This window comes from Saccoglossus kowalevskii, chromosome 9 (assembly GCF_978046115.1).
Source record: "Saccoglossus kowalevskii chromosome 9, keSacKowa6.1, whole genome shotgun sequence".
Lineage (NCBI taxonomy): Eukaryota > Metazoa > Hemichordata > Enteropneusta > Harrimaniidae > Saccoglossus > Saccoglossus kowalevskii.
Genome location: NC_140649.1, coordinates 2,380,636 through 2,404,903, shown reverse-complemented (window position 1 = coordinate 2,404,903; position 24,268 = coordinate 2,380,636). Strand labels below are relative to the sequence as shown.

The 24,268-nt window shown below is 33.7% G+C and overlaps 1 protein-coding gene across 2 annotated transcripts in view; it reads right to left on the bottom strand.

Annotated features, from left to right (window-relative positions):
- Positions 1 to 902: 902 nt before the first annotated feature.
- Positions 903 to 24,268, bottom strand: part of LOC102805661 (mucolipin-3-like) — a 57,575-nt gene continuing 34,209 nt past the window's right edge. For both annotated transcript variants that reach the window (XM_085503043.1, XM_085503044.1), the window contains 7 exons: positions 20,606 to 20,721; positions 18,721 to 18,870; positions 17,737 to 17,838; positions 17,366 to 17,488; positions 16,693 to 16,899; positions 16,102 to 16,232; positions 903 to 1,808 (listed from right to left, as the gene is read on the bottom strand). In XM_085503043.1, the coding sequence (XP_085359169.1) occupies positions 1,772 to 1,808; positions 16,102 to 16,232; positions 16,693 to 16,899; positions 17,366 to 17,488; positions 17,737 to 17,838; positions 18,721 to 18,870; positions 20,606 to 20,721 (866 nt within the window). In that variant the 3' untranslated portion in view covers positions 903 to 1,771. The remainder of the gene's footprint in view (positions 1,809 to 16,101; positions 16,233 to 16,692; positions 16,900 to 17,365; positions 17,489 to 17,736; positions 17,839 to 18,720; positions 18,871 to 20,605; positions 20,722 to 24,268) is intronic.

The following is a 24,268-nucleotide window of genomic DNA, read 5'->3' as shown; positions in this document are numbered from 1 at the left end:
CATTCACACTTTTAGAGTATAATTTGTGTTACTAAACTATTTTGGTATACACAGAGTGACAGCTGTATGTAAGTTGTGGTAGTGTAGTCTGATCTAATATAATAGTATATTAATTTGAATTAGTGTTTAGATATACCAGAGTTTGAAGACATTTGTGTTATACAATATGCAAATTAAGGACAATTATACTGACATTCAGAATGTTTTTTTTCTAAGGGTTACATCTCTCATTTACATATTGTGATAAAGATGACAACATGCATTAGTTAAATCTGATGTTCAATCCAACCTATCAATTTCTTAAACATTGGTTAGGACTATTCATTTAAGGACTTATTTATTTTATTTTTTATCAAGTAACGATTCTTAAGTACTAAATCAAATGATATTGAAAAGGAATTTCTTTGCACCCTGGCATTAAACATTCAATAATCCAAATGACGATGATGAACTACAGGAGCCTGGATGATGTAGTTAAAAAAAAAAAGTTGAAAAAGACTTAATATGCAAATAAGGTAATTAGTATGGATGAATTTGAAGCCACAGCCAATCAATCCTTCACATTGTCTCTTGGGCTTGGCAACTATGTATCAAATTTCATTGAAACGCATTAATTGGTTCTAGGAATATCATTGGAAAAGCTGAACAACTATTTTTATTATAATTATGTAATAAATATGCACCCATTTTAACCTAAAACTAATCAGGTCTTCTCATTGTCCTAGAGTATCTAGATACCAAGTTTCATTAAAATGCAATTATTGGTTCTTGAGATAAGTGGAAAAGACATACATACATACATACATACATACATACATACATACATACACACAGAGCAACTACAAAGACTCCCTTTGTGTGCTTTTCACACTGTAGTAAAAAAACACATTCAAGCACTGCAATTCTTGAATAGTATTTTATTTTACCTTGTAAACATAATGAAGTTGCATACATTTCAATTCTAATACATTCACATGGATGTTACATACATTCATGTGTACTTTGACATTGGTTCAATCCAGGTATAACACGACTTTGTTACTCCTTGATCACACTAGTAGAAAACATGGTGTCATTTGGGGTTTGGAGGAAATAGCTTAGCTATTACCATTTTTAAAGACAACCTAAAAATGTTTTATTTTCCAAGCAAAGTTATTGATATATGTTTTCACATTGTATATTTTAATTATTTATTAAGAATTGTTTATTGTTTAGTGCCATTGAGATGCAGTCGAGTGCTCTAAATGTTTGCAAAAATAATAACAAATAAATGTAATGGTGCATTAAACCTTACATGAATTGACAAACAAGTTGATTATATATTCAAAAAAATGTAGCCATTGTATCTGCACTGAAGCATTGGCTGTATATAAACGTATTGCATTGATCCAGACTGGTGGTCTTTATGTAAATGCATCTTTTGCAGAGATGTATCATTGTAAGTTTGTTGGTCACACATCTTCAGTTGACTCGAAGCATAGAAACAAGACAGCATTTGATGGCTTGAGAAAATCTGTCAACAAACAAGCTGTTCTCTGATTGGTCTGATTGTTAGGGTTCTGTATCCAATCAGGAACAACCTTACAAGTAGCTAGTTCCACATATTGGACTGTTAGCACAATACATGTGTGTATGTTTAAGATAGCACTGTATGACTGCATGGAAACCATGGGAACTGCTGATTGTCCAACAAAATATACAACTTTAAAAAAACTGAGGTAGCACATTCCAGCCATGAACAGCAAGCTGCGTGGATATACTGAAGACTTCATCAGTCTATTAGTGTTTCATACTCATCATATCTGGCACTATTAATAAAGAGAAAAAACATAGTTAAACTATTGAACACCTTGTCCATTTTAAAAGACATGCCTAAATCTTTTTACCAAACGCTTCAGCGTGGTATTAAGAGTCTGTTTTCAGGGGTGGGTGATACCAAGGTGGTAAATGGTTGCACATATTGGGGTAATTCCTGGAATTGCAATAGAGAGGGTTCAGGCCGAAATACAATACATAGTGTTTTCATGTTTTGTCTGGTATTCTGCTGCTGTAAAAAATAAACTGCAGTACATATGTAACAATATGAAATACTTCCTTTCACTGTAAACATTTTTCCCCTAAAATAAATTCCAGTGAAAATGCCATTTCCCTCGTACTCTATTGAGCCTTGACACAGCACAGTGAAAATTGGATTCACATGTAATGCTTGAACACGAAAAAAAATTAAGTGAAATTCTATGTGACTTCATGAGAGTTGAAAATTATATGACACTCAACCCTACCACTCCATACACAGTGTAAACTGCACCCCCAAAACATCCATTCACTGATGTATTATATTTGAATTCAGGAGAAATTGAAATAAACAAATTATATGACAACAAGCTTAATTATAATTTCAGCTTCTAGTTCAGCACTGGTTAAATAAACTACCTCGTCTTTATGCCAACTTGAAGTTATTCATTGCCTAGATCAGTGACTTCAAAATCTATGTTTCAATCCCAGGAATTTCACTTGCTATTAATTGCATGGGAGTGCCAGTCTTTTATTTTCTATTGTAATATAAATTTCTTGCGATTACTCAATACACGAAGCTGTAACCACAGACCGTCTAGGTGCTGTAACTAAATCCTGGAATAAGCACCGGTTAGGCAGGCTTGAACTATGTATTTGAAACCAGCTGAGAGATATTATCCAATCCTATAGATTTCTCATTGTTTGGTAACTATTTGCTGCAAATGCAACAAAAATCAATATAAAAATATTACCCACACAGCATTCTACAGGTTACTTGTCCTGTCAGTGCTTGACCAGAATAATTGATTGAATGTTTGAGCAAAGTATATATAAGATGGTGAGTTGTAATCAAACATTTTACTTTCATCATGTGGATCTATATAATTTTACAGAAAATAAAAGCATTCAAAATAAATCTACTGATCACTACCTTTAATGAATGTATTAAGGATGCGGTAGAGTTATCATGCTCTAAAAAATAAAAAATGTTTTAATGAGGAAAAGTGTTTTGAAGCATAGCAAATTATATATTTTCTTGAAGCCTTTGTTCCTGGCTTTTTGAAAAAAATTATCTGCGACATGTATCACGAATTAGTCACATGATTACTAAGTAAACATGGAGGTGTTATTTTGAATAAAAATGAGTTTTGTATAAAACCGTAGGGGTTTTGGAAAAAAAGAAAGCTGAAAAATCAAGGCAGCATCAGCCCTGTCAATGCCTCGGGAGTGTTATAACATAGATTGGATATTTGTTTACAATGACATCAATTTACAGTTTTCCTGGTATTTCACCCATAGACAAGGAATTTAAAAGCCTTTTATTTTTCATTGCGAGAAGTTATCAAAAAATGCTTCAAGGGTTTTATTCTGCACCAATACGTTATCAATGTGTGTGAATTTCATGAAAGTAGGTCAATTTCTGACGACGCACAACTCACTTGAATGACCTCTATGGCGTCAGATTTCTTCTGTCTGAAAACGCCAAAAAACAAAACATTTGTCACGTTGCGCTAATTTTGGACATTTAAAGCATCAGATGGACTGATTTTTACAACAAAACACATAACATGGAGTCACTTAATAGCCTTGCAGTATTAAAATTCAAAACTATAAAGATTTGGGCCCGTATTCGTCCTCCAAAAAGAAGCAAAGTTGTTACAGTACACATCGGCGCTGCATAACGTTGAACAGTTAGAGAGATAAATGACGTCATCTCATTATATATTCAAATCCTGTTTACATGCGAAGCGTGGTCTGTAAAACAAACGCTTGCCTAGTAATTGGAGAAAGAGGTCGACATGCCTAAACGCTAACCCCTAGTGTTAGTTAACTCAACAACATCCGACTTTTTGTCTTGATCTAGCAGACACTCGACTTTCACCGCAACCTCGGAAACAGTGTTCTTTGTCGATGGGTGGCCCGGCGGTAATCCCACATAAACCACTAGTTTTTTCAAACCTCACCGACCTCTCTCAACTGCTCGTCTAACCAATACAGAATTTTGGTTGATATTAAATTGTCTGCCCGACTTTTTGGAAGATGGAAATTGATCATGTTTGCTGACGAAATTTTACCCTCTTGGTTTGAATACTCAAACTTGAAGTGTGAACCCCATTGTAGTGTCGGCAATGCGTTTCTGTTATAGGTAAAGTTTCCCTTCCTCTGAACTGCGTTTTGAGTTTTTCCTTGGGGGCCTCTTATTTGTGATTGATCAATAATCAGGAGCCGGAGTTGATATGACCGCGTCGTCTTCATGTGCACTGTTTCCGTTGTGAAGGGATTATGCAAATTATGCAATAAGTCAATGTTATTGTTTGCGTCCAGAATTGTATCTCAAAAACAAAGTGTACAATATCCCGTTATAAAAGTAGTTTTTCTATTCTAGATGTGTTTCAGTTTTAATTTTGATAACATTATGAGCCCAATAACTTTACAAAAGTAATAACAAAAAAAGCAAAATTCACAAAAATAACTCTACCGCATCCTTAATCTGAATTTTGTACATATATTATTCAGTACATAATTTTTATGAAATTGAACAAGAAATACTGAGTAACCTGGTGACAATATATAACGATGACAACAGACATAGTAACCACAGGCTGCTTTCCCATCATCTATTGATGTAGATATAGGCTTAATGCTATCATATGTTTCTTTCACACATTACTTTAATCTTTTAAAGTTGACTGACTGTTACACTGTATCTGCATTCTACTTTATTAGGCAATGCCAATTCCAAATATGGAATGATTACTGTAAAATGACTAATTTTCACTGGGTTTAAATTTCACTGATTTACCATTTTAGGCATATTCAGTGGGTTTTAAATTCACGGTTTTATCATTTAGATAATGTGTTCTATGCTAAATTTTACATATTCACTGTGTTTTAATTTAGCGCATTTTTCCAGTCAGCGAAATAAGCTAAATTAAAACCCAGTGAATAATTACCCTCTTTACAGTATGTAATAATTCTAAGATGGAGAACAGTTTGGTTAATTAATTGCGAAAAAGTTCTAATAATTTTCACCATCTTGCTCAGTTCTCAGCTGCACACACCAAGCATACACATAGACATTTAGTGTTAGGATCCTTGTATAGTATTAGTAGTGAAAATATGCTAATTAAAAGCAACCATAATCCACCTATGAATACTTTCTCATTTATAACAAATTAGATTTAATCTCATGAATAACTTAATCTCCTCTAGAGAAACCATATGTTACTTTCATGTTATGGGATCTCGGCATGTGCTGAAATTTGTAATCATTTGTGTTCACAGAGGGGTTACAATAGTTGCATTCATGTTAGTCGAAGTCGACTTAGGACCCATTCAGCTTGTGCCGAAATCACACCCGCATTCGTTGATCTGTTAATAGACCCAAACATGAAAAACAATATGCATATGATAATAATAATAATAAAATTATATCCATTTGCTGTTATTTCACATCTATGTAGCTGCACATAGATATACGTTGCTGATGACGGTTTGCATTAATTTCATTCATTACTATAGCATCCAACCATATACAGCTGCACATAGATATACGTTGCTGATGACGGTTTGCATTAATTTCATTCATTACTATAGCATCCAACCATATACAGCTGCACATAGATATACGTTGCTGATGACGGTTTGCATTAATTTCACTCATTACTATAGCATCCAACCATATACAGCTGCACATAGATATACGTTGCTGATGACGGTTTGCATTAATTTCATTCATTACTATAGCATCCAACCATATACAGCTGCACATAGATATACGTTGCTGATGACGGTTTGCATTAATTTCATTTATTACTATAGCATCCAACCATATACAGCTGCACATAGATATACGTTGCTGATGACGGTTTGCATTAATTTCACTCATTACTACAGCATCCAACCATATACAGCTGCACATAGATATACGTTGCTGATGACGGTTTGCATTAATTTCACTCATTACTACAGCATCCAACCATATACAGCTGCACATAGATATACGTTGCTGATGACGGTTTGCATTAATTTCATTCATTACTTCATTACTACAGCATCCAACCATATACAGCTGCACATAGATATACGTTGCTGATGACGGTTTGCATTAATTTCATTCATTACTATAGCATCCAACCATATACAGCTGCACATAGATATACGTTGCTGATGACGGTTTGCATTAATTTCATTCATTACTATAGCATCCAACCATATACAGCTGCACATAGATATACGTTGCTGATGACGGTTTGCATTAATTTCATTCATTACTATAGCATCCAACCATATACAGCTGCACATAGATATACGTTGCTGATGACGGTTTGCATTAATTTCACTCATTACTACAGCATCCAACCATATACAGCTGCACATAGATATACGTTGCTGATGACGGTTTGCATTAATTTCATTCATTACTATAGCATCCAACCATATACAGCTGCACATAGATATACGTTGCTGATGACGGTTTGCATTAATTTCATTCATTACTGTAGCATCCAACCATATACAGCTGCACATAGATATACGTTGCTGATGACGGTTTGCATTAATTTCATTCATTACTACAGCATCCAACCATATACAGCTGCACATAGATATACGTTGCTGATGACGGTTTGCATTAATTTCATTCATTACTATAGCATCCAACCATATACAGCTGCACATAGATATACGTTGCTGATGACGGTTTGCATTAATTTCATTCATTACTATAGCATCCAACCATATACAGCTGCACATAGATATACGTTGCTGATGACGGTTTGCATTAATTTCATTCATTACTATAGCATCCAACCATATACAGCTGCACATAGATATACGTTGCTGCTGACGGTTTGCATTAATTTCATTCATTACTATAGCATCCAACCATATACAGCTGCACATAGATATACGTTGCTGATGACGGTTTGCATTAATTTCATTCATTACTGTAGCATCCAACCATATACAGCTGCACATAGATATACGTTGCTGATGACGGTTTGCATTAATTTCATTCATTACTATAGCATCCAACCATATACAGCTGCACATAGATATACGTTGCTGATGACGGTTTGCATTAATTTCATTCATTACTACAGCATCCAACCATATACAGCTGCACATAGATATACGTTGCTGATGACGGTTTGCATTAATTTCATTCATTACTATAGCATCCAACCATATACAGCTGCACATAGATATACGTTGCTGATGATGGTTTGCATTAATTTCATTCATTACTATAGCATCCAACCATATACAGCTGCACATAGATATACGTTGCTGCTGACGGTTTGCATTAATTTCATTCATTACTATAGCATCCAACCATATACAGCTGCACATAGATATACGTTGCTGATGACGGTTTGCATTAATTTCATTCATTACTGTAGCATCCAACCATATACAGCTGCACATAGATATACGTTGCTGATGACGGTTTGCATTAATTTCATTCATTACTATAGCATCCAACCATATACAGCTGCACATAGATATACGTTGCTGATGACGGTTTGCATTAATTTCATTCATTACTACAGCATCCAACCATATACAGCTGCACATAGATATACGTTGCTGATGACGGTTTGCATTAATTTCATTCATTACTATAGCATCCAACCATATACAGCTGCACATAGATATACGTTGCTGATGACGGTTTGCATTAATTTCATTCATTACTATAGCATCCAACCATATACAGCTGCACATAGATATACGTTGCTGATGACGGTTTGCATTAATTTCATTCATTACTATAGCATCCAACCATATACAGCTGCACATAGATATACGTTGCTGATGATGGTTTGCATTAATTTCATTCATTACTATAGCATCCAACCATATACAGCTGCACATAGATATACGTTGCTGCTGACGGTTTGCATTAATTTCATTCATTACTATAGCATCCAACCATATACAGCTGCACATAGATATACGTTACTGATGACGGTTTGCATCAATTTCATTCATTACTATAGCATCCAACCATATACAGCTGCACATAGATATACGTTGCTGATGACGGTTTGCATTAATTTCATTCATTACTATAGCATCCAACCATATACAGCTGCACATAGATATACGTTGCTGATGACGGTTTGCATTAATTTCATTCATTACTATAGCATCCAACCATATACAGCTGCACATAGATATACGTTGATGATGACGGTTTGCATTAATTTCATTCATTACTATAGCATCCAACCATATACAGCTGCACATAGATATACGTTGCTGATGACGGTTTGCATTAATTTCATTCATTACTATAGCATCCAACCATATACAGCTGCACATAGATATACGTTGCTGATGACGGTTTGCATTAATTTCATTCATTACTATAGCATCCAACCATATACAGCTGCACATAGATATACGTTGCTGATGACGGTTTGCATTAATTTCATTCATTACTACAGCATCCAACCATATACAGCTGCACATAGATATACGTTGCTGATGACGGTTTGCATTAATTTCATTCATTACTATAGCATCCAACCATATACAGCTGCACATAGATATACGTTGCTGATGACGGTTTGCATTAATTTCATTCATTACTATAGCATCCAACCATATACAGCTGCACATAGATATACGTTGATGATGACGGTTTGCATTAATTTCACTCATTACTACAGCATCCAACCATATACAGCTGCACATAGATATACGTTGCTGATCACGGTTTGCATTAATTTCATTCATTACTATAGCATCCAACCATATACAGCTGCACATAGATATACGTTGATGATGACGGTTTGCATTAATTTCACTCATTACTACAGCATCCAACCATATACAGCTGCACATAGATATACGTTGCTGATGACGGTTTGCATTAATTTCATTCATTACTATAGCATCCAACCATATACAGCTGCACATAGATATACGTTGCTGATGACGGTTTGCATCAATTTCATTCATTACTATAGCATCCAACCATATACAGCTGCACATAGATATACGTTGCTGATGACGGTTTGCATTAATTTCATTCATTACTATAGCATCCAACCATATACAGCTGCACATAGATATACGTTGCTGATGACGGTTTGCATTAATTTCATTCATTACTACAGCATCCAACCATATACAGCTGCACATAGATATACGTTGCTGATGACGGTTTGCATTAATTTCATTCATTACTATAGCATCCAACCATATACAGCTGCACATAGATATACGTTGCTGATGACGGTTTGCATTAATTTCATTCATTACTATAGCATCCAACCATATACAGCTGCACATAGATATACGTTGCTGATGACGGTTTGCATTAATTTCATTCATTACTATAGCATCCAACCATATACAGCTGCACATAGATATACGTTGCTGATGATGGTTTGCATTAATTTCATTCATTACTATAGCATCCAACCATATACAGCTGCACATAGATATACGTTGCTGATGACGGTTTGCATTAATTTCATTCATTACTATAGCATCCAACCATATACAGCTGCACATAGATATACGTTGCTGATGACGGTTTGCATTAATTTCATTCATTACTATAGCATCCAACCATATACAGCTGCACATAGATATACATTGCTGATGACGGTTTGCATTAATTTCATTCATTACTATAGCATCCAACCATATACAGCTGCACATAGATATACGTTGATGATGATGGTTTGCATTAATTTCATTCATTACTATAGCATCCAACCATATACAGCTGCACATAGATATACGTTGCTGATGACGGTTTGCATTAATTTCATTCATTACTATAGCATCCAACCATATACAGCTGCACATAGATATACGTTGCTGCTGACGGTTTGCATTAATTTCATTCATTACTATAGCATCCAACCATATACAGCTGCACATAGATATACGTTGCTGATGACGGTTTGCATCAATTTCATTCATTACTATAGCATCCAACCATATACAGCTGCACATAGATATACGTTGCTGATGACGGTTTGCATTAATTTCATTCATTACTATAGCATCCAACCATATACAGCTGCACATAGATATACGTTGCTGATGACGGTTTGCATTAATTTCATTCATTACTATAGCATCCAACCATACATGTATACAGCTGCACATAGATATACATTGCTGATGACGGTTTGCATTAATTTCATTCATTACTATAGCATCCAACCATATACAGCTGCACATAGATATACGTTGATGATGACGGTTTGCATTAATTTCATTCATTACTATAGCATCCAACCATATACAGCTGCACATAGATATACGTTGCTGATGACGGTTTGCATTAATTTCATTCATTACTATAGCATCCAACCATATACAGCTGCACATAGATATACGTTGCTGATGACGGTTTGCATTAATTTCATTCATTACTATAGCATCCAACCATATACAGCTGCACATAGATATACGTTGCTGATGACGGTTTGCATTAATTTCATTCATTACTACAGCATCCAACCATATACAGCTGCACATAGATATACGTTGCTGATGACGGTTTGCATTAATTTCATTCATTACTATAGCATCCAACCATATACAGCTGCACATAGATATACGTTGCTGATGACGGTTTGCATTAATTTCATTCATTACTATAGCATCCAACCATATACAGCTGCACATAGATATACGTTGATGATGACGGTTTGCATTAATTTCACTCATTACTACAGCATCCAACCATATACAGCTGCACATAGATATACGTTGCTGATGACGGTTTGCATTAATTTCACTCATTACTACAGCATCCAACCATATACAGCTGCACATAGATATATGTTGCTGATGACGGTTTGCATTAATTTCATTCATTACTATAGCATCCAACCATATACAGCTGCACATAGATATACGTTGCTGATGACGGTTTGCATCAATTTCATTCATTACTATAGCATCCAACCATATACAGCTGCACATAGATATACGTTGCTGATGACGGTTTGCATTAATTTCATTCATTACTATAGCATCCAACCATATACAGCTGCACATAGATATACGTTGCTGATGACGGTTTGCATTAATTTCATTCATTACTATAGCATCCAACCATATACAGCTGCACATAGATATACGTTGCTGATGATGGTTTGCATTAATTTCATTCATTACTACAGCATCCAACCATATACAGCTGCACATAGATATACGTTGCTGATGACGGTTTGCATTAATTTCATTCATTACTATAGCATCCAACCATATACAGCTGCACATAGATATACGTTGCTGATGACGGTTTGCATTAATTTCATTCATTACTATAGCATCCAACCATATACAGCTGCACATAGATATACGTTGATGATGACGGTTTGCATTAATTTCACTCATTACTACAGCATCCAACCATATACAGCTGCACATAGATATACGTTGCTGATCACGGTTTGCATTAATTTCATTCATTACTATAGCATCCAACCATATACAGCTGCACATAGATATACGTTGATGATGACGGTTTGCATTAATTTCACTCATTACTACAGCATCCAACCATATACAGCTGCACATAGATATACGTTGCTGATGACGGTTTGCATTAATTTCATTCATTACTATAGCATCCAACCATATACAGCTGCACATAGATATACGTTGCTGATGACGGTTTGCATTAATTTCATTCATTACTATAGCATCCAACCATATACAGCTGCACATAGATATACGTTGATGATGACGGTTTGCATTAATTTCACTCATTACTACAGCATCCAACCATATACAGCTGCACATAGATATACGTTGCTGATCACGGTTTGCATTAATTTCATTCATTACTATAGCATCCAACCATATACAGCTGCACATAGATATACGTTGCTGATGACGGTTTGCATTAATTTCACTCATTACTACAGCATCCAACCATATACAGCTGCACATAGATATACGTTGCTGATGACGGTTTGCATTAATTTCATTCATTACTATAGCATCCAACCATATACAGCTGCACATAGATATACGTTGCTGATGACGGTTTGCATCAATTTCATTCATTACTATAGCATCCAACCATATACAGCTGCACATAGATATACGTTGCTGATGACGGTTTGCATTAATTTCATTCATTACTATAGCATCCAACCATATACAGCTGCACATAGATATACGTTGCTGATGACGGTTTGCATTAATTTCATTCATTACTATAGCATCCAACCATATACAGCTGCACATAGATATACGTTGCTGATGATGGTTTGCATTAATTTCATTCATTACTACAGCATCCAACCATATACAGCTGCACATAGATATACGTTGCTGATGACGGTTTGCATTAATTTCATTCATTACTATAGCATCCAACCATATACAGCTGCACATAGATATACGTTGCTGATGACGGTTTGCATTAATTTCATTCATTACTATAGCATCCAACCATATACAGCTGCACATAGATATACGTTGATGATGACGGTTTGCATTAATTTCACTCATTACTACAGCATCCAACCATATACAGCTGCACATAGATATACGTTGCTGATCACGGTTTGCATTAATTTCATTCATTACTATAGCATCCAACCATATACAGCTGCACATAGATATACGTTGATGATGACGGTTTGCATTAATTTCACTCATTACTACAGCATCCAACCATATACAGCTGCACATAGATATACGTTGCTGATGACGGTTTGCATTAATTTCATTCATTACTATAGCATCCAACCATATACAGCTGCACATAGATATACGTTGCTGATGACGGTTTGCATTAATTTCATTCATTACTATAGCATCCAACCATATACAGCTGCACATAGATATACGTTGCTGATGACGGTTTGCATTAATTTCATTCATTACTATAGCATCCAACCATATACAGCTGCACATAGATATACGTTGCTGATGACGGTTTGCATCAATTTCATTCATTACTATAGCATCCAACCATATACAGCTGCACATAGATATACGTTGCTGATCACGGTTTGCATTAATTTCATTCATTACTATAGCATCCAACCATATACAGCTGCACTTTCCTCCATCGTCACGCCATACTAGTATGAATCACTATCAGTACCGTAAAAACTCTAAAATTTCACCAGTTTTATATAATTGGTGTTGAAAATCTGACACGTTTTTGAATAGAAAATTAAGGTGCATTCTCGAACGGTCAAATTTTTCAGAATAGGAATCAGCAAATGGGAAAAAAAATGGAGATGATAGACAGTGTGCTTCGTTAGTTTTTAAAAAATGGAATGTCTGTCGAATTGATGTAAACTTCCCCATAATTCACGGTAAAAAGTTGTTGTAGGGTAGGCTAAACAACTCAAAATCAAAACAAAGTCATCATTCAGTAAGTATTATGACAAAGAAAACAAAACATCAAGATGCCGAAAAGAGGTCAGCACAAAATTAATAGGTCAAAAGAGTTGTTAATGTATCAAGTTACCTCTCTCTGTGATTTATTTTTCATGGAAATTATTTGCTTGTTTTCAATTAATTTTAGCGTACCTCTGCAATTTATTTTAGCATTGACAGTTGTTTGCTTCATTGAATTAAACGGAGTTCGTCTGGTTAGAACAAAGTTGTCTCGCACCACCTAGGAAAACTTGCGAATGTTCGAAGTACAGGTACCCATTGGACAAAATGCTGCCCAATCTGCCGTAAATACGCCTTGGGTTGTTAAATGACAGTTTAGATTATAAAAAAAATCAAAGGGGATTTTTTAAAATAAAACAAGCAGCCTGTCGGCTAATGTTAGCAATGCACATTTTACATTGTGAAGATATCATGACAAAAATATTCATCAAAATTAGAGAATTGAAGATATCATCATGAAATGAACAAATTTGAGAGAGGTCTACCTGAGGTACCTATATGTGTGGTATCAAAGCAATCAGACATGCGGTTTTTAACAAGAAGTCAAAATGAAACAACTAAAGTAAACTAGGATATATTAGAGCCAATGAATTCGTAATTTCTGACAAAAAGGGCCGGGAAAAAATACCCCTCAAAACAAATCACCGTCATAAGTCATCGTGTTGAGGGGCGGTGAACAAATGAGACATCGATTGTCAAATTGTTTGGGTAATCATCGCACGTCGATTCATTTCATTTGTACAGGGTACTCTGACACAAAAATAAGGTAAATCAGCCTACTTAGTGCTAATGATTTTGTGATTTCCCATAAAACAAGTCATTGAAAATTACACAGTCCCCGTTAAATTTTTGAAAGTTTTCTTTGTGCTCGTCATATTAAAGCGGAGGGGTTGTCGCGAGCGTGTCCTTAAACATGAGTTCCAAGTGGCGTATACAACAGATTGTTTATTTACATCAAAACACGTGTTCCGTGTTGTAGTAATATGGCCAAAAATAAAAACAGCCGTTATTCGGCCATCTTTGATCTGATTATGAAACACACTGATATGTATGATGTATGTGCCAAATACGAATGAAAATAGTACATAAATTGTGGAAATATAGTAGTAAGACCAAAAAGTCAGATGGCTGTCAATCGGCCATCCTTGACCAGATTTTGAAACAAATTGTCATGGACATGCATCCTAACATGTATAAAGTACATGTATGTGCCAAATTTGAATGAAAACTGACAGAGCACATCCAAGATACTGCATAAAAAACAAAAACAAGATGCCTGCCAGTCGACCATTTTTGATCCAATTGCGAAATAAATAGTCATGAACATATATCCCTAACATGTATAATCTGTGTACCAAGTTTGAATGACAACTGACAAAGCATGTCCAAAATACAACATTTTCAAAAAACAAGATGGCTGCCAGTCGGCCATTTTGAATTGAATTGCTGAACCACTGCATGTGCATATGTCCCACATAAGGTACTAGGCACATGCAAAGAATGAACGGAATTGGTTCACAGGATTCTGAAATATGACTCTGGACAGACTGACGCACGGACGGACACACGAACGGATGGACAGACAGACTCAGGAACTCAAGGATGGTCGGGAACATGTATGATCTATGTACTAAATTTGAATGAAAACTGACAAAGCATGTCCAAAATGTGACATTTTCAAAAAACAAGATGGCTGCCAGCCGGCCATCTTTAAACCAATTGTGAAATAAATCATCATGGGCATGTATCCTAACATGTATAATCAATGTACCAAGTTTGAATGAAAACTGACAAAGTATGTTCAAAATACAACATTTTCAAAAAACAAGATGGCTGCCAGTCGGCCATTTTGAATCGAATCTCTAAACCACTGCATGTGCATATGTCGCACATAAAGTACTAGACACATGCAAAGAATGAACAGAATCGGTCCAAGGGATTCTGAGATATGACTTTGGACGGACGCACGGACGTCCGAACGGGGACTAATAAAATCCCACAGCCAATAAGAAACTTGGATTCACGCCTTCGGGGAAAGTCCCATTTAGATGCTCACATCAACGGTAAATTCGAAACGAATTTCTGTCTGTGTCATTGTAGGTCAGTAGTCACTGAAATGCGGACTGTAGTACGAAAAATTAAAGAAGTGAACAGTGTTTTAACACTGTGGAAAGCAAAAAAAACTTGTGCTTCTGTACAAGAGCATGCGATCAGTAACAGGTTTACCTTTTTTTGCACGGAATATTACGCTGAATAACCAGGCCATATTTTTTTGTTTGTTTTGGGTGAAACCAAAACGTGCCGAAATTTTTGAATAAAAATAAGTAATTTTTAGTGAAGTCGAAAATTTGGAGGTCAATACAAATACTGAAACCCGGCAAACAACCAGACAGGCGAGTATTTGAGTATTCAGGCAGCAAATCTTGACACGTGCCTAGTTTTGGTTAATATCAGGGCCTGATATCAAGTTTTTTTCTAAACATGGTGACTCTGTCCCAACCGTTCAAGATCTCTAACTTGAACATCACTATAGTAATTTGTACAAGTACATGTACTTAGGGGCACACAGCAGTTACTTTGCAAGATGTAATTAAACTCAAAGATTACAGACAGATATATCAGTGCTGCTGTATTCAATGATAATTTAGCATAAATACAAGTAAAAAAAGTAATTCTCACCTTCTAGGACAGCAACACATCCACCAATATTTATCATCATCCATTTTAAATATACCAGATTCTGGTTCATCAGCACATTCAGACATGAATTTCAACACCTCACTTTTAGGACCACCATGTCTCTGATATTCCTATGAGATGATTACAAAGTTAGTGAGTCTACATAAACCTAAACCAGTACATAACAATAAGACAGACTATTAATGCTACTTCAACTTGACTCCAAATGTTGATTTCTCAATTAAAATATGATGTACAATATATTCTATTTACATCTTGCATGTTTTGTGATGTACATGACTAGTGTTGTGTACAAATTTAGAAGCATGTAAGTAAATTTAACTTAAAACATTTTGTCTGATGTAGTCCACCCACATGGTTATTTTCTACATAATTGATGCATTACTTATACATTGACCGTCACATCTTTATATGACTGTACATAAATTCAGTTGAGTCAAAGCAGAATTTGATATGTTGAGAAAAAACTGTCAACAAAGAATCTTTTCTCTGATTGGTCTGACTCTAAGGTGTTCAGTAGTCAATCAGACACAATCTTGTAAGTAGCTTTGCACTGACTCTATAACTTACCTTAACAGTTTCATAAGTATCCATGATAACTGAGATAAACAAGCTGAGTACAACGTAGATAAACAAACTAATAAATGTATAGAGAAAAAGTCGACTATATATCCATACTATAGTACTTTTATTGGACATCTCAGCAAAGGTGGCAAACATGTCATCTCCATTCACTAAAGAGAACATGCATTCTGATGCAGTGTTCAGGTCTTTGAACTGTCAACAAAAGAAAAGACATAATACAAGAATACAGTGGGGCAAGTGTTAGGATATCGTGACATAGACAGTTATCCTGACATGCTGTCTTGAATTTGATCATCAAACAAAATTAGATAATGTTTGAATATGACCAGTCAGGGTATATCAGAGATATGGCTCTGGAACAGAATCTGTTAAAGCAAACAAAGCCTCATAATGTCCAATGATTGTATCAAGTTAAAACAAAATCCATCCATACATGACCGAGACTAAATTTTGATGAAAGTTTAGCACAAAAATTACCACCGCTTGAATGGGATCATGAAACAAATGAAGGTGTCCAATGTCCAATGAATATATCGGTGAAGATATAGGATGTACCGGTATTGATTGAATGTGATCGAACCAGGCATGTAATAGTGCATGAGATTAAAGCTTCTGATTCCACTGGAATATTTCTAAAATATTTAGTATTTATAACTACCTTTGGATGATATGGTCCTAGTACAATCCATCCACAGAAACCATAACCCATAAATAACACTATAACACAGACCATGAATCTAATAACACTCGGTGCAGCTGTCTTCATTGTAAGTATCAAAATCTACATATACAACACTAATTGGTTATACATTGGTTATGTGTTGGTGACTACTTTTTAAGCAGTCTCAAGGCACATGATGTATTCTTGTGAGGAAAAGATGTATAATAAGGTTATTACGAGGATACTGCAAAGTATGCACAAACACGTACGCCGTCGCATCGACCTACGGTGTGTGTCAGTTGATACACCTACTGTCTTTGTGGATACTTTTTGGTATCCTCGTTATACTGAATGTAACCATGACTTACATTATATTTTGGGAAGAAACCAAGGTAATGCAAGACACCAAACCAGACAAGTAGTGATCCAGTACCCAGTAATATACTACATAAATCATAATTACTGGCAATCTAATATGACGACAAATAAAGATAATAAAGTAAGGATGTAATTATTCAAATATTTAACTAATGTCTTGTATCATACAATGCAAACAGATAATCCATTAACCTTGTCACCATCAGACATTCTCACCCCAAATCTTTCTGTACTTTATTCTTATACTCTTCAATATTTCTATAAATGAACCCTAATTTTGGAGCCAACAAACAAAATTTGAGACAATTTTCAGTTGAAGGAAAGTGGAGACTGAACTATTTTGTGAATCTCTAAGGAACTAGTGGTGAAAGGGTTAATGATACTATAAATGCTAATCAAATATGAACAATAACACAATAAAGTAAAAATTGTGGTCATACATAGAAAACTCACAGGGATCGACCGTGTCAAGAAAGGTGGAACCAAGTCAAAGGTTGCACATCATGATAATGTTCACTATTTGTGGATGGGTAAAGTAAGAAGAAACGATGAGAAAATTTGTTTTCAAAGTTGACCAAGAGGTGGATTGAACAGAAAATGTGTGAAATTATTTGACAATTATGACATCGATAAATTTGTGATGTTTTCATACAGAAAACTATAAATAAATACATGTGTGTATATATGTTTTTCAATGCATGAACCCCCCCCCCCCCCTCCTTCAAGAGGCAAGTCACACAACCCCTGATAAGTCGTGCTTTTTGCTTGAATCCCAACACCCACAACTCAGCGAGGGGTATTACTATGCTGAAATTAACAATGTTGTAACACACATTTTTAAATCAGATCAACATCATTAAGTATTGGTACTGAATACAAATGAAAGCTTGGGGTGTACTGCAGCGGCCATTTCCAGTTAGGAAAACAAATATACATTGCAAAGTGATTAAAAAGTACAAATGTTAACATCTTACCCTAGATTCAAGTTGTAGTTTCCACACTGATCCAAATATTACAAGGATGTCACTAACAACAATCAGAACATACCAAAAATTGATGAATCTTAATTTGTCATGTCGCTTTAATTCCTTGTTGAAATAATTACGGAAGAATCTGATGGTCAACTACAAATGAGAAAAACATTGAGTCAGTCAAACCATACCAATTGAGCACAAAAACCCTGTATTCTCTTGTTTATGCCAAGCTCTTTCAGTAGTGCATACATGTGTTAATGAGAATTTCAAAGTAAATTTGTTTTTTCGATAAAATCCATTCAGTAAGTAGAAGTGATCACATGTTTTTGAACTTGAAATATATCTAGCATTAGAAAAAACAATTCATTGATTAGAACAATTGTATTTGGCAAAATTAACAATCAAGAACACAAAATTATGTCTTGTCTTTGTACCAATATTGAGCAAAATCTGTCAAAAGGCATGTCAGAGAAATGGCCACAGATACATGAAAATAAGATCAACATTGTGTCCAGTTTGCTATTGTGTATCACATCCAAAGGCAAAGCATCATGGGACTGTTCATACAGAATTTACCGGGAACTAAATTTTGGCACAGGCATGCCTGAGAAATGCCTGCCATTCAGTTAAATTTCATCAAAAGTTCAAAACAGCTGATGACAATATTCATACCATTATGCAAAAAATAAAAAAAATTAGAGTCAAAGTTAATTTTTAGCACATAAATGAATACATACAAACAACTGACATTTTTGCATCCACTGCAATTGTCAGAGAACTAAACTCTGAAATTAACAAGTTTTAAGCAGTATTTTGAAAAGCAGATAAAATTGTCCTTTACTCTGTATATGATACTCATGTCCTTATGACAGACATGACAGACACTGCAGCTGTTTTATTTGTGTGCATGTAAGATTAATAGTTTCATAATTTAGCAACACCTCAAGGGAAGAATGCAACAGGTCAAAGGGAAGAATGCAACAGGTCAAAGGGCAGAATGCAACAGGTCAAATGCCACAATGCAACAGGTCAAAGGGCACAATGCAATAGGTCAAAGGGCACAATGCAACAGGTCAAAGTGTAACAGGTTAAAAGCTGGAATATAACAGGCCAATAGGCAGAATGCCATGTCAGTGTAATTTTTGCTTGTATGCTACAAGCCATTAGGCAACAAGTTTTATTCTTGTGTCATGAAGTAATTTTATTTTATTATTACAGATCTGTAAAAGTTTGGGAAAATTAAACCCAGTTAGATCATGGTCATAAAGTCCCATTAGGCGCAATGACTAGTTTTATCATTACCTTACAAGACTAGTTTGCTATGAATATAACCCTATTGTTTTTACTTGAGGCTGGTACTAGAAAGTCTAGGAATGGACAAGTATGCATAGTGAACTGTGCACATAAAAAGTCTGTCTCTACACAAAGAGGAACCAGATAACAGCATTGAGAAAAGATGGACACTTTGTGTCGTCTTTGAGAGGTGATGTGACGGTGTTTGGAATTCATTGTGTCAGAGTGACCATTAGTCTGTCAACCAAACTGGTGACATCATAAAAAGGCAAACAAGATGATTTTGTAAACTTTGGGTTATTGACAACAATTATCCATGTATGACAAAAAAGATGGTAGTGCCAATCGAGTGAGCTTTTCGAAACCGAACTGATTACATGATACGATAAAATATCATGAGTAATTATAAAACAGAAAGAGTGCCTATAACTTTATGACTGGAAACAAGATATTGAGATATCCCGATAGATGCTATTGTTGGTTAGTTTGACGGTTCCAGGGTATAGTACCATAATTAAATTTAAAAGTGAGTTTCTTTCAAATAAGAAATGTCAAAGTACAGACACTAACACCAAGGCCAACCAGAACTTACATTTCGTAGTCTCCAAGCTTTTATTATTGAGCGCAGACACAGTAAAGCTGAAATGCTGCATATAATGATAATACCAATATCAAAGATTATTACAGCCACCCTTTTAATAGCCTCAGCTGTAAAACAAAACGTGAAACAGTGTTCTAATGTTACAACAAAGCAAAACTATTTGTCTTAAGAGGGTTCAAGTTGTACTCAACTTTTGACTTTTCAGTGTGCTTCTGCACATGTAAGTAATGCTTGAAAGGAAATAAATTCCCATTGTACATAGAATATTTATAGGAGTACTAAGTATCCAATAGAATATTTATAAGAGTACTAAGTATCCAATAGAATATTTATAGGAGTACTAAGTATCCAATAGAATATTTATAGGAGTACTAAGTATCCAATAGAATATTTATAGAAGTACTAAGTATCCAATAGAATATTTATAGGAGTACTAAGTATCTAATAGAATATTTATAAGAGTACTAAGTATCCAATAGAATATTTATAGGAGTACTAAGTATCTAATAGAATATTTATAGGAGTACTAAGCATCCAATAGAATATTTATAGGAGTACTAAGTATCCAATAGAATATTTATAGAAGTACTAAGTATCCAATAGAATATTTATAGGAGTACTAAGTATCCAATAGAATATTTATAGAAGTACTAAGTATCCAATAGAATATTTATAAGAGTACTAAGTATCCAATAGAATATTTATAAGAGTACTAAGTATCCAATAGAATATTTATAGGAGTACTAAGTATCCAATAGAATATTTATAGGAGTACTAAGTATCCAATAGAATATTTATAGAAGTACTAAGTATCCAATAGAATATTTATAGGAGTACTAAGTATCCAATAGAATATTTATAGAAGTACTAAGTATCCAATAGAATATTTATAGGAGTACTAAGTATCTAATAGAATATTTATAAGAGTACTAAGTATCCAATAGAATATTTATAGGAGTACTAAGTATCTAATAGAATATTTATAGGAGTACTAAGCATCCAATAGAATATTTATAAGAGTACTAAGTATCCAATAGAATATTTATAAGAGTACTAAGTATCCAATAGAATATTTATAAGAGTACTAAGTATCCAATAGAATATTTATAGGAGTACTAAGTATCCAATAGAATATTTATAGTAGTACTAAGTATCCAATAGAATATTTATAGGAGTACTAAGTATCCAATAGAATATTTATAGGAGTACTAAGTATCCAATAGAATATTTATAGGAGTACTAAGTATCCAATAGAATATTTATAGGAGTACTAAGTATCCAATAGAATATTTATAGTAGTACTAAGTATCCAATAGAATATTTATAGGAGTACTAAGTATCCAATAGAATATTTATAGGAGTACTAAGTATCCAATAGAATATTTATAGGAGTACTAAGTATCCAATAGAATATTTATAGGAGTACTAAGTATCCAATAGAATATTTATAGCAGTACTAAGCATCCAATAGAATATTTATAGTAGTACTAAGTATCCAATAGAATATTTATAGCAGTACTAAGCATCCAATAGAATATTTATAGTAGTACTAAGTATCCAATAGAATATTTATAGGAGTACTAAGCATCCAATAGAATATTTATAGTAGTACTAAGTATCCAATAGAATATTTATAGGAGTACTAAGTATCCAATAGAATATTTATAGCAGTACTAAGTATCCAATAGAATATTTATAGGAGTACTAAGTATCCAATAGAATATTTATAGCAATACTAAGTATCCAATAGAATATTTATAGGAGTACTAAGTATCCAATAGAATATTTATAGTAGTACTAAGTATCCAATAGAATATTTATAGGAGTACTAAGCATCCAATAGAATATTTATAGTAGTACTAAGTATCCAATAGAATATTTATAGGAGTACTAAGTATCCAATAGAATATTTATAGGAGTACTAAGTATCCAATAGAATATTTATAGCAATACTAAGTATCCAATAGAATATTTATAGGAGTACTAAGTATCCAATAGAATATTTATAGTAGTACTAAGTATCCAATAGAATATTTATAGGAGTACTAAGCATCCAATAGAATATTTATAGTAGTACTAAGTATCCAATAGAATATTTATAGGAGTACTAAGTATCCAATAGAATATTTATAGGAGTACTAAGTATCCAATAGAATATTTATAGCAATACTAAGTATCCAATAGAATATTTATAGGAGTACTAAGTATCCAATAGAATATTTATAGTAGTACTAAGTATCCAATAGAATATTTATAGGAGTACTAAGCATCCAATAGAATATTTATAGTAGTACTAAGTATCCAATAGAATATTTATAGGAGTACTAAGTATCCAATAGAATATTTATAGTAGTACTAAGTATCCAATAGAATATTTATAGTAGTACTAAGTATCCAATAGAATATTTATAGAAGTACTAAGTATCCAATAGAATATTTATAGTAGTACTAAGTATCCAATAGAATATTTATAGGAGTACTAAGTATCCAATAGAATATTTATAGTAGTACTAAGTATCCAATAGAATATTTATAGGAGTACTAAGTATCCAATAGAATATTTATAAGAGTACTAAGCATCCAATAGAATATTTATAGGAGTACTAAGCATCCAATAGAATATTTATAAGAGTACTAAGTATCCAATAGAATATTTATAGGAGTACTAAGTATCCAATAGAATATTTATAGGAGTACTAAGTATCCAATAGAATATTTATAGTAGTACTAAGTATCCAATAGAATATTTATAGGAGTACTAAGTATCCAATAGAATATTTATAGCAGTACTAAGTATCCAATAGAATATTTATAGGAGTACTAAGTATCCAATAGAATATTTATAGTAGTACTAAGTATCCAATAGAATATTTATAGGAGTACTAAGCATCCAATAGAATATTTATAGTAGTACTAAGTATCCAATAGAATATTTATAGGAGTACTAAGTATCCAATAGAATATTTATAGCAGTACTAAGTATCCAATAGAATATTTATAGGAGTACTAAGTATCCAATAGAATATTTATAGCAATACTAAGTATCCAATAGAATATTTATAGGAGTACTAAGTATCCAATAGAATATTTATAGTAGTACTAAGTATCCAATAGAATATTTATAGGAGTACTAAGCATCCAATAGAATATTTATAGTAGTACTAAGTATCCAATAGAATATTTATAGGAGTACTAAGTATCCAATAGAATATTTATAGTAGTACTAAGTATCCAATAGAATATTTATAGTAGTACTAAGTATCCAATAGAATATTTATAGAAGTACTAAGTATCCAATAGAATATTTATAGTAGTACTAAGTATCCAATAGAATATTTATAGGAGTACTAAGTATCCAATAGAATATTTATAGTAGTACTAAGTATCCAATAGAATATTTATAGGAGTACTAAGTATCCAATAGAATATTTATAAGAGTACTAAGCATCCAATAGAATATTTATAGGAGTACTAAGCATCCAATAGAATATTTATAAGAGTACTAAGTATCCAATAGAATATTTATAGGAGTACTAAGTATCCAATAGAATATTTATAGGAGTACTAAGTATCCAATAGAATATTTATAGGAGTACTAAGTATCCAATAGAATATTTATAGGAGTACTAAGTATCCAATAGAATATTTATAGCA